Below are 11,981 nucleotides of genomic sequence, written 5' to 3' on the forward strand. Positions count from 1 at the left end.
CCTCGGGTGAACATAGGGACAGGTTTGTTGTCCTGGTTCAATACGTGCTATGTACCTACTGTGTTCTGGTCTTTAACCCAGACCCCAGCAGGGAACCCATGGAGGTCAGGGGGCAGCTTCTACACTGGATCCCAGTAGAGAACGTCAGTCCCTGTGTTGATTTGGACTCATGTGTACTGTGGGGAGGGCTGACCAGGACCTGGGAGGCTGAGTTTTCATTCTCACCCCCATCCCACCCTGACCAATGGGCCACTCTCAGGGCCTCAGCCTGACCACCTGCAAACGGCCTTGGCCTTACCTGCCTTCCTGCCTTGCTCGGGCTCAGGCACAACACTATAATGTCAGCCATCAAGGTCATAGTGTCCTGATGATTGTGGCCACAGGGCCCAGCACAGAAACTAGGACTTGGAGGTAGAACCCAGTGGGCATGATTTTCGGAAACTGACTTAGGCGCCAATGGCGAGTGCTGAGTCCTTTTGGTTCCCTGAAAACTCTTATTCTGTTTAAGGCAGCTCCTCCAGGCTGTCCTCCAGGCTTCCTGGGCCAGGTGGCAACATGGTCATATAAGAGTCTGCTGGCTGGGTGAGCGATGCTGTGCACTGGGAATTCTGAGATGGCTGGCTTTGCTCGAAAAGGGATGAAGCCTACCGGGGGCCTAGAGCAGGAAGCCGGGGCCAGGGGCATGCATTTTAAAAATGGTGCCCACGCTCTATCCTGGAAGTGCCTCTCAGGGGTCCAAGGAACTACCTCAGGGGGTGGAAAAAAGGAAGCCAGGGGGCCTGGGTCCCAACACCTGCCCAGCCTCCTGTTGTGTCTCCCTTAGCTGCTGGGTTTCTGAGTCAGAGCACATGTCAAGCAAGTGTTCTGCAGCCAAAAGGAAAAACAAGTCTGAAAGCCACTGATTGAAATTAATACAGCAGATAGCGTTTAATTGAGTTAAATGGTTTTTCCCCTCAGTGGTTTTGCTATCAGAACTTGACACTTTGTGGGCAGAGCCCCGTCAGCTCTCAACGCCTTAAAGGAGAAGGAAACTCTGGCTGCTGTTTCCCAGCCCCGACGGACCCATCTAACCTCGGTTTCCCCACCTATAAAATAGGGGGGATCTCAGCTTGACCTTCCACATGGTGCCTGGAAGGCACAGAGGACTTTTGGGGAACCAGAGAGTCTGTGAGCTGTGGCAGCGAGCAAAGCCAAGGCGTCCTGACCCCCCTGAGAACACGCACGGCTGGGGTGTGCTGAGTGGGAGAGCCGGCCCAGAGAGCAGAACGGCAACCAGAGAAGGCCCTGTGTATCCACAGAATGCGTGGGCCCCGTCCAGTGTGTGGTTCGTTTGGATTGCCCGGAGGATCCAATAAACAAACATCGGGAACAGAGGGACCAGCGGAGGGCTGGAGGCAGCCCATTGTGAGCCCACCAATGGCACGACACTCTGTATACAGAAGGCGCTCCATTAATGCCTGGAGAGCCCTTTCGCTGTTTCTTCTGAAGGACATTTTTCTCTCTACTCTCTTCCTCTATGGATGACAGTGGAGAAAAGCATTGCTCAAAAAAAGTATTTATTGACAAAAACCTGTGAAGTTAGCCACGATATAATTCTTGTGGAAAGCCGAGCCCCCAGACCCAAAGTTTTGTCAAAAAGCACATTTTAAATGCTCCTGTTCCAGTTACACAGGATCCACCATTTAAAGGTTTGTGGAATTGTTCAAAGACACTAACTAGTAGCTTCTAGGCACTAACCAGTGGTTAACTCAGAAAATCCAAAGTGTGGCGCCGTGTCACCTCTGGGTGACATTCTCTCTGCTCACACCTCCCCACCTGGCTCTGTCCTGCCCCCTCCAACCCCACCTAACCCCTCCGTCAGGGGGGTCCTACCCGTCCTGCGTTCTTTGCAGGGGATTCCATCACAAAGGGCTTCATCAGAGTTTGCTGTTTTTGGTGGTTCAAATAAGAAAAACAAAGCAAACAAATCCATCTTTTCTATAAAAGTTTATTTTGTGATTTTTTTTCCAAGAAGTGTTAAGGGAATATGTTGAAATTATGTAGAGGTGAGGAACTATGGTGTATAAAAATAATTTAAACACACATATTAATAACAAAGCAACATCTCTTTCTAGCAACAACTAGTAGGTAATCTTGCCCAAGATTTTTCCAGAGTTATTAAATGTGCTTTAGACAACAGTACACAGACACACACACACACACACACACACACACACACATATATACAGCTCAAGTATCTTCTTCTGTGCATTCCGGCTAACTGATACAGCTAAAGAGAAAGAACAAAAAAGACTCTGAGTCTGAGCGTCCCTATGTTGAACAAAGGTGCATTGCATAGTGAACTTTGTAGCCTGCTGAGATTTCCCTCCACAGCCTCATTAGTGACTAGCCTTATTCTGCTGTGGTCTTATCAGAAAAATTAAGGGGTGTCTTTCGATCGGCCGGTGGGTGCGGTCATTGTGGTGCTGCAGGCAGTGAGAACTCAGGAAGCCCCCTCCCTCCCTCCCTCCCTCCCTCTCTCTCTCTCTCTCTCTCTCTCTCTCTCTCTCTCTCTCTCCCTCGCTTGCACTGTATGGACTGGAGGCAGAGGACCAGGTGAGGTCTGGGGTGTGATTACATTTGGCTGATTCTTTGCTTCAGGGCCAGGATCTCGCTCTCGATCTCGTGGGGGAGGTCGGCGTTCACCTGCTCCTCCAGGTACTTCTGGATGTCTTCCACCTCCTCCTCCCAGAACTCCTTGGAGATGTGGAAGAGCTCCTTCACGTTGACGTCCCCCAGGCCCCGGAGGTCCAGGGCGTCCTTGTCGGGGATGTAGCCGATGGGCGTGAGCTGGGCGCCCCCTTCCCCACCGACGCGGGTGAACATCCACTCCAGCACCCTGGAGTTCTCGCCGAAGCCCGGCCAGAGGAACCTGCCGGCCTTGTCCTTCCGGAACCAGTTGACGTGGAAGATCTTCGGCAGCTTGGCCCCGGGGCGCTGGGCCATGCCGAGCCAGTGCGCCAGGTACTGGCCGAAGTTGTAGCCAAAGAAGGGCCGCATGGCGAAGGGGTCGTGCATGATGACTTTGCCTGTTAACAGGTAAACGATGCCTCAGAGGACGCTGTCGGCACATTTACTGTTGACATGGCCACTTGGCTTTCTCCGCCTCTCTACACAGAGAGAGACACAGGGAGACAGAGACAGAGAAACAGAGCCAGAGAGAGACAGAGACATGCAGAGACAGAGAGGCACAGAGAGAGAGAGACAGACACAGAGGCAAAGAGGCATAGAGAGACAGAGAGACAGAGACAGAGACACAGAGACAGAGAGCCACAGAGACAGAGTCCATCTCCCCTCTCGGCGGCTCCAGATTCTGGCCGGACTCACCCTTGTGTTCTGCCGCTGCCGTGGCCTCCGATCTCATGGCCGCACCCACAAACACACCATGCTGCCAGCTGAGAGCCTCATAGACCAGAGGGACGCCTTTAGCAGGAGAAAGAAACGTTCTTTACAGGCCTTGACACCCAGACCCCTCGGCCGGCGATGCCGTCTCACAAATGGAAGGACGCGGCTGTGTGTTGTCTTTCTAACTGAGCTAATTCTGCATCCCCAGAGCTAAGGGCACGTCAAGTTACAACAGGAGGCCACACAGCCAAAGTCAATCTGGGGGCGGCATCACGGGACCAAGGATCCAGAAGTCCTAGGTGGCCAGAGAGTACGTTCTACGCTGGAGCATGCTCATTACCCTGCCGTTTTGGAAAGGAAGCTCTGCATCCCTGACACCCTCCGACAAGGTCACGGCAAAGGGGAGAGTGGGCCACGTCCTCCGGTCCCCAGCCCGAATGCAGGGGAGCCTCACCAACAGGTCGGCGCCCTCCGAAGATGATGGCCTCGATGGGCACGCCGTCCGGAGACTCCCAGTCAGGGTCAATGATGGGGCACTGGCTGGCAGGGGTGCAGAACCGCGAGTTGGGGTGGGCGCAAGGCTCCCCTACAGCAGCAAGAGAGGAGAGACCCTGAGTGTCTGGCCCGATACACACGCCCGTGGGCTGGGGCCCCGGGCCTCCCGGGGTGGGCGACTTACCATCCTTGGGGTCCCACTCCTTGCCCTTCCAGGAAATGAGCTTGATGCCCGAGGCCAGTGGCTGGTCAATGCCTTCCCAGTAAACGCCCCCATCGCTGGTCTCGGCCACGTTGGTGAAGATGGTATTCTTCTGGATGGTCTTGATGGCATTGGGGTTTGTCTTCACAGAGGTTCCAGGAGCGACACCAAAAAACCCGTTCTCTGGGTTGATGGCCCGCAAGTTACCTGGAAAGTTTTAAACCAGGTAGTAGAAGTAAATACCAAGCAAAGCATAACGTATATTCTTATATCTTGCCAGGCTAATTTCTGTACCAAATTCTCAAGTCTTTTATTTTTATCCTCCTCCCTAGAATCTATTTCTCTTTTCTCATCCCAGCATTATCAGTCAACTCTGACTCTTTCTTCCTCACCAGTTTCCCACCAAGCTATTTCTTTTTTTAGTCTTTATTGAATTTGTTACAATATTGCTTCTGTTTTATATTTTGGGTTTTTGGCCCGAAGGCATATGGGATCTTGGCTCTCCAACCAGGGAACGAACCTGTACCCCTTGCACTGGAATGTGAAGTCTTAACCATTGGACCGCCAGGGAAGTCCCCCACCAAGCTATTTTAATCAATTTATTATACAAACAAACAGCAATATAGGGTCCCATTTCAATCCAGATTTGATATGAGATTAAAGAATGCTGATGGAATACATATGTCTGAGCTTTTGCAAGAACTGAAATAACTGAATTAAAAACGAAACACTGTGGATTTAAGAGAATTGGTACTTTCTGAAAGCCACAACTTCACTTAGGTTCAATTATTATCATCAACACTTGGGCCTAAAAGAGTCACCTTGTTGGTCAAATTTCATCCAGGCGATGTCATCCCCCACACACTCTACTTTCCACCCTGGGAGGGTGGGGTTCATCATGGCCAGGTTGGTCTTCCCGCAGGCGCTGGGAAAGGCAGCCGCGAAGTACTTCTTCTGGCCCTTGGGGTTGGTTATGCCCAGAATCTGTTGGAGGCAAGATTTCTCCTTAAGCACTTCCTTCCTTTCTGCCCCAGAGGTCAACGCTTTAGTCTAGGAGGGCGTCTCCATCATCACTCCTGATGGAATTCCTAGACCTGTCCTTGGAGCATTGTGGGAACTCTGAAGCGGTAGGGGTTCGCCACTTCCCCTGCCCTGCCCGACCCTCCACAGCGCGCATTTAGAATTTCCTGCATCTTACCAGCATGTGCTCTGCCAGCCACCCCTCCTCCTTGGCCAGCCGGCTGGCCATCCTGAGAGCAAAGCACTTCTTCCCAAGGAGCGAGTTCCCGCCGTACCCGCTCCCGAAGGAGATGATTTCTCTGCGGTCGGGCAGGTGGGCGATGAGTGTCATCTCCGGGTTGCAGGCCCAGTTGTTAACCAAAGGCTCTGCATGGGAGGACACGCCCACATCAGTGTGCACCGTCCCCGCCTGGGTTTAAGCCGAAGCTTGTTTTTTGCTTTTTTTTTTTTTTTCCGGTTCTAGCTTTTGATTTTGAAACAATATGCTTACTCTTTAAAGGCAAAGGGCACCCCACGGAATGGAGGCACTTGACAAACTCCCCGTCCCCCAGCGCTTCCAGGACGGGCGTGCCCATCCGCGTCATGATGCGCATGCTGGTCACCACGTAGGGCGAGTCTGTCAGCTCAATGCCGATCTTGGACAGAGGCGAGCCCAGGGGCCCCATGCTGAACGGGATGACGTACATGGTGCGACCTGCGGGGCCGGTGGGTGGGAAGCGGTGAGAAACGACCCCGGACTCACAAACAACCACTACTGTTTCCCTCGGTGGACCCTTCTCAAGATTCCCCCTCTGACAACATCACGCCTTGCTTGCCACCAGTGCCCCCGATTTAGCAGAGTCCACTGAAAAGTGGCCAGAACCCTAAAATCAAAGAGTTTTCATAAATGTGCAGTTGGGCTCCACCAAGCTATCTTAAATCCACATGTGTAGACATCGTTTTCCTGGTCGTATAAGACAGTCTGTGAAACAAGAACGGAGATGTACATTTTCAACACACGGCCAATGTCACATGTGGAATGTGAGGCTCTCCGGGGCCGTGGGAGTTTCTATGACAAGCGACATTAGGACAGACGCAATCATAAAAGGTTTGCTGATATTTTGCTCAAATAAACGTTCCACTCACCTTTCATGCACCCTGGAAATCGGGCGTTGAACGCTTTCTCAAAATCCTCCTCAGACATCCAGCGGCCCAGCTGGCTGAGGCCGGTGTGGGGGATGGGCACCGTGTCTCTTTGCTGTCGAGTAATGATGACCGTCTTGCTTTCAATTCTGGCCACATCCCTGGGGTCAGTGAGAGCCAACCAGCTGCAAAAAGCAAAAATACACAGGTGAGGATTGGAGAGGAAGGGCTGCTGTTCTGCATGGCATCTGCGCCCTGGACGCCCTCAGCCCCGCGCCATTCAGGAAGGGACCAGTTATTCATCATCACGTTCTTCCTACACCTGGCCGGTGCCCAGCACGCTAGCGATGCTCCGTCAGTGTCAGGGAGACACACACTAGACCAGGAGCTAGTCTGTTAGGACAGGGACTGTCCGACCTTCCTTTGGCTCGGGGACCTAGTTTGCGGAGAGCGTTCGCGTGCGTCCCCTCTTTGACGACTTGGGCTGCTCTGCGAACGTCATAAAATTAAGTTGCTGTGGTTCTGGCTCTTTTCCTAAGCTTTTCAAGAGTCTGCAAACCACACAGCCCCGCCCTCGGCCCTGCCCAAGGCCCTCCTCCACCTCACCCCCACCTGCACCCTGGGCGGCGTGGAAGGCGCCAACGCCGGGGCCCGAGGCTGTGCTCACCAGTTGTCATACTTCCTCAGCCTCTTGATCACACCCTCCTCCTCCATGTGGCCCAGCAGCTGCTGGTTCTCATCCTCGGAGCCGTCGCAGATGTGGATCTGGTCGGGCCAGCACAGCTTGGCGTTGCTTTCCACGAACTCTCTCACGGCCTGGGGCAGGCTGTCCAGGGTGCCCTGGACGACTCTGGCTGAGTAGCTGAGGCCGTCTGAGAGCTGGGGAGGCATCTCTGCGGGGCTGGGCTGAGGGGCACGGGCGCCAAGGTTCCTGCCATAGAAAAAGCACAGGCTTCCTGAACAAAAACAACCACGGATGCCCCCCAACTCCACACGCCTTGCCCGGGTTGCACCTCGCCAGATAGTCGGAGCTGAGAGGAAAATAGAAAGCCAGTTCCTGTTAGCACTGCAGTTTGTGAGAGACGTAAACGAACAGCCCTACCTACCTTTCTTCTCTTTGGACGATCCGGATCAGGGACCCAAAGGTCTCTTTCAAGGCTCTTCCCGCGGGTAAGTGTTTGTTCCCAGTGGGAAGGCCCTGGCTGGTGTTTGGGGGCAGAACTTCCTGGCTTTAAATTCCATGAAGGACAGAGGTCCAGCCCCTCAGCCACACCCAGGGAGGCTCATCTCTGACGTCAGGGGCTGGTCTTTGGATCACGGCCACGGTCAGTTATGCTTTGGACCGGCCCACTACAATAAACCCCAGGGAGATAATCATTGAACAGATAGTTGTTAATGAGTGCTGGAGGCCTCCGGCCCCTGGCCCAGCCATAGCAAAGCCTTACACAACTTCTGATTGACGAAACTCTGACCCAGTCCCCTGCTGATGCAAAACACAGGCCCTCCCTCTGACAGGCAGGTGAGACTGAGCATCGGCCGGGGGGCACCTCGGGGCTCTTGGCAGTACGTCTTGTGTACGGACCGCTGCGGGTTGGCAGAACGAGACAGTGGTGAGGTGTCACCCCACAGTCAAAGGCCAATGGGAAGAACACCCCCAAATGCAATGGGACGGCGTGTGGCTATTGGCCATCGTCTGACGTAATTAGGGGCGACTAACCTTATAGAGTGTCCACGGTGTGCCCCCTGCCCACACTCCAAATAGAAAGAAACTCCATGAGGGCAGGGGTTTCTGCCTATTTTGTTCCTTTTTTGTATGCACAGTTCCTGGCACACGGTAGGCGCTGAATGAATAAATGCAGAGCATTGTTGTAAGTGCTTTGTATCGATTTAACTCCTTGCCACCCTCTGAGGTGGAGCCCACGAAAAGTCTGTGTACAGACAAGGACACTGAGGCACAGGGGTCCCAGCGGCTACTCCCCAATCCGGGGCTGGTGGGTGGCAGGGGGAGGGTTGGAACAGGAGCCGCTGGGCTCCAGAGCGGCACACCGGACTGCCCCTTGTGAGGAACATTTGCCCCTTCTGGAACCTTCCATGTATTGTCTGAGGAGTTCCAGGCTGGGTGCAGTAATTTCTGGAGTCAACTATACACTTTTTGTTGCCCTTGCAAATCTTAGCGTCCGGGGAGTGGAGGGGGCTGGTTTTGCTAGATTACACTTGAGCAATGAGACCTTTATAACAGCTGCAAAGAATCTGCTTTGCAAGCCGTCAGAACGTCAGTCAAATTTAATGAGCTATGGAGCTGCTGGCCAGTGTCGAGAACACTAGGTGAGAAGTCGGGAGAACGGTGCCAAGGCCCGACCCCCCGCCAGCCAGCTCCACAGCTGAGTGGGTGCCCGCCCTCGGAGGAGGGCGGTGGGGAGTTGCCCGCCTCCCCCGTGGAGGGTGAGCTGAGATGGCTCCGTGACTGTGTCTGCAAGGCACCATGACAATCACAAGGCATCGGGAACGACAATCTCAGACCAGGAGTACTTGGAGGACCATCCTGCAGGGCTTTGCTTCCACTGCCACGCTGGGTGTGCACATGTCACCAACTTCCACCGAAACTATCAGCCCATTGCTAGGTTTCATTGATTCAGCTTTTTAATTCAGCCAGACGAATCTTTCAGGTTAAGTACAACAGGAGATGTCTCTGTTTAAAGTCATTTGCCTAGATGGTCACTGGAATTCATTCTTCTTTTTTTTTTTTTTTTTTTTTTTTTTTTTGCAGTACGCGGGCCTCTCACTGCTGTGGCCTCTCCCGCTGTGGAGCACGGGCTCCGGACACGCAGGCCCAGCGGCCATGGCTCACGGGCCCAGCCGCTCCACGGCATGTGGGATCTTCCCGGACCAGGGCACGAACCCGTGTCCCCTGCATCGGCAGGCGGGCTCCCAACCACTGCGCCACCAGGGAAGCCCTGGAATTCATTCTTAATGATGCTATCAGCCACACAGAAGTGAGTGTCCTGTCTAATTTCAACCACAATGTGATGCTCCGTCGCTGGGGACACTTCCTTAGCATCTGACATCAGTGAAATTAGCCATTCAAAGGCACAACAGTACATACACAGAACACACGTTTACACCAGTGTGGCTGATCTCCCCGAGTGGGTAGAGATTCCCATTCTGCCAGTAAAAACTGTAATAGTTAAACCAAGTCCCCCCAGAACCGAGTCCCCTTACTGAGTTTATGGTTAATCACTCTATCCAAAACTGTTCCCTTGCTCTCTGACCTCAATCCCTTTCTCGTCACCTCTGAACTCCATGCTATGCTAACTGAACACTCATCAACCAGCATTAGATGACTAAGAACACTGACGTCATAACATCACTAACGCACTGAAGTTGCTGCTCTATATCTCATCGCTAACTTACAAACGCGGGTTGTTTCTCTGGGGCAGGGTGAGCTCACAGACCCCCGAGCCATGGACCACTTGGCCAGAGAGTCATAAATCAGAGAATCCTGATCCCTGAAACTACGATTAAGAAATGTCACAGAAATGTCACGAGACAATGATTAATCCCATTTCTTTGTTCCTCGCCTTTAAAACACCCCCGACTCAAAGACCAAGATGGAGTGGATCTGAGGCTTGTCTCCCACCTCCTTGCCTGGAGCCCTGCAAATAACCCCTTACTTTGCTGCAAACACCCGCTGTCAGAGTTTGGCTTTCTGCACCCCCCTTGATAACAATCAGTGCCAATGGGCTGCGGACCCTCTGCTGGTGTGCGGCTTCTCCTTTGCAGATCCAGCAGCAGCCCAGGTCCCTTTGGCCTGGGGATCTGGCTGGAGAATTCCCTTCTGGACCAAGCATCAGCACCCCTGGGCAATATTTTAGGCTTGCCGTAAAGGAAGGGTTTGGGGATTGGAAGATGTCTATGGGTGAGCAAGCAGCACAAGGGTGCGGGCCGAAAACTTTTTTTTTTTTGAATTTTCCATTTTTTTCTTAGACTATTTTTTATAATGATTCTTTACATTTTTAAAAAAAATTTATTTATTTTATTTTTTAAATTTATTTTGGCTGTGTTGGGTCTTCGTTGCTGTGCGCGGGCTTTCTCTAGTTGTGGTGAGCGGGGGCTACTCTTGGTTGAGGTGCGCAGGCTTCTCATTGCAGTGGCTTCTCTTGTCGTGGAGCACAGGCTCTAGGCGCGCGGGCTTCAGTAGTTGTGGCACGTGGGCTCAGTAGTTGTGGCTCACCAGCTCTAAAGCGCAAGCTCAGTAGTTGTGGCACACGGACTTAGTTGCTCCGCGGCATGTGGGATCTTCCCGGACCAGGGCTTGAACTCATGTGCCCTGCATTGGCAGGCGGATTCTTAACCACTGCGCTACCAGGGAAGCCCCGAAAACTTTTATCTTTGTATATTGGTGCCTTCCTGGGCCCATTGCCAGGTATTGGGGGAGGGATCGGGTTTGATAAAAGCGCCTAAGATTGCTTTTGGAATTGGTTTGGCTTTTGTCATGTGTGCGTGTGAGTGAGTGCATATTTGTGTTAAAGGAAGTGCACTATTTTAATTGGCAGACATGGGAAACAGAAATTCAATTCCTAAAAATAGCCATTTAGGATGCATCTTACAAAATTGGACAACCTTTAGTTCTGGTTTCATGATTAAAGCCAATATACATACAAATATATATATTTTTTTCTTCTTCTTTTTTTTTTTTTTTCGTAATGGCCATAATATTCTTTAGACTCTGGAGAAAAATTCCCAAGATGAGGCTCACTGGACAATCCAAAACTGGTTTTGCTGGCTTGGTAAAACCTCTTTTCAGAATTTTGACCCTAAGGAACAAGTCCTTCTGAGAGAACTTGCTTTTCGCTCCCGATGCCTTGAGACGTAAATGTTCTACCAGGGCTCTCAGGAACTTGTACCTTATCTACAGTAGATCATTCCAATTCCTGAGAACTGAGGGGGAAAAAAAGGTGGAAAGAATTTAATTTAAATTTAACTTACTCATTTAGAAACCAGCAAATTTTATATTGTAATACCTGATTCATGACTAAGTTTTAAAATGAAGCTATGAGATCTCTGTCTGGATGGATGGATGTCTACGTGTAGATTATGAATATGTCTTTATCTTTGGATGGTCTTACCACAATTAATTCGTAAATGAGCTCTATTTAATTGGCTTAAAGGAAATTAAGCACTTATATAGTTCTCAGAAATATAAAATAAACTAACCCGAATGAATTATAGGTTCACGTGATCTGGAAAGTATTCAATATTAAATTAATATTTGGTATTAAGGTTAGTTAAGTTTGTTGGTTTAATTAATATAGGCATGTCTTCAGAGTCATCAACGTTAAGTATAATACTTTTATTGTACCTAGGCTTACTGAAAGTCAAGTAAGTTCATATTATTTCTGTTACAAAATTTGTCAGCAAGAAAAATAACTTGATATGATGAAGTCTTTAAGTAAATCAAATGTAAAAAGAGGGTTTTTAAGGGAAATTTTTAGGAACTTTTTATGTTTTAGGAATATCTACTTAAAAACATTCTCTCCAGGGCTTCCCTGGTGGCGCAGTGGTTGAGAGTCCGCCTGCCGATGCAGGGGACGCGGGTTCGTGCCCCGGTCCGGGAGGATCCCACATGCCGCGGAGCGGCTGGGCCCGTGAGCCATGGCCGCTGGGCCTGCGCGTCCGGAGCCTGTGCTCCGCAACGGGAGAGGCCACAACAGTGAGAGGCCCGCGTACCGAAAAAATAAAAAATAAAAAAAAGCCTCTC

At 51.3% G+C, this 11,981-nt stretch overlaps 1 protein-coding gene across 1 annotated transcript; it reads right to left on the minus strand.

Annotated features, from left to right (window-relative positions):
* Positions 1-2,611: 2,611 nt before the first annotated feature.
* On the minus strand, positions 2,612-7,384 carry PCK1 (phosphoenolpyruvate carboxykinase 1). The gene is made up of 10 exons (XM_060077918.1): positions 7,330-7,384; positions 6,891-7,154; positions 6,227-6,408; positions 5,592-5,795; positions 5,280-5,467; positions 4,903-5,065; positions 4,064-4,288; positions 3,839-3,970; positions 3,367-3,462; positions 2,612-3,068 (listed from the first exon to the last, which is right to left on the minus strand). Exons 2-10 carry the CDS (start codon positions 7,112-7,114, stop codon positions 2,614-2,616), a joined length of 1,869 nt encoding a protein of 622 aa, XP_059933901.1. The 5' UTR covers positions 7,115-7,154; positions 7,330-7,384; the 3' UTR covers positions 2,612-2,613.
* Between the last annotated feature and the right edge of the window lie 4,597 nt (positions 7,385-11,981).

Source organism: Mesoplodon densirostris, chromosome 16 (genome assembly GCF_025265405.1).
Source record: "Mesoplodon densirostris isolate mMesDen1 chromosome 16, mMesDen1 primary haplotype, whole genome shotgun sequence".
In the NCBI taxonomy this organism is placed as follows: domain Eukaryota; kingdom Metazoa; phylum Chordata; class Mammalia; order Artiodactyla; family Ziphiidae; genus Mesoplodon; species Mesoplodon densirostris.

Excerpts from the sequence above, each read along its gene's own strand:
- PCK1 (XM_060077918.1), bottom strand. The coding sequence starts at position 7,114 with ATGCCTCCCCAGCTCTCAGACGGCCTCAGCTACTCAGCCAGAGTCGTC. Across the intron at positions 5,796-6,226 it reads ATTTCCAGGGTGCATGAAAG|GTCGCACCATGTACGTCATC; the intron begins GTGAGTGGAACG and ends CCGGCCCCGCAG. Across the intron at positions 3,069-3,366 it reads GGCAGCGGCAGAACACAAGG|GCAAAGTCATCATGCACGAC; the intron begins GTGAGTCCGGCC and ends ACCTGTTAACAG.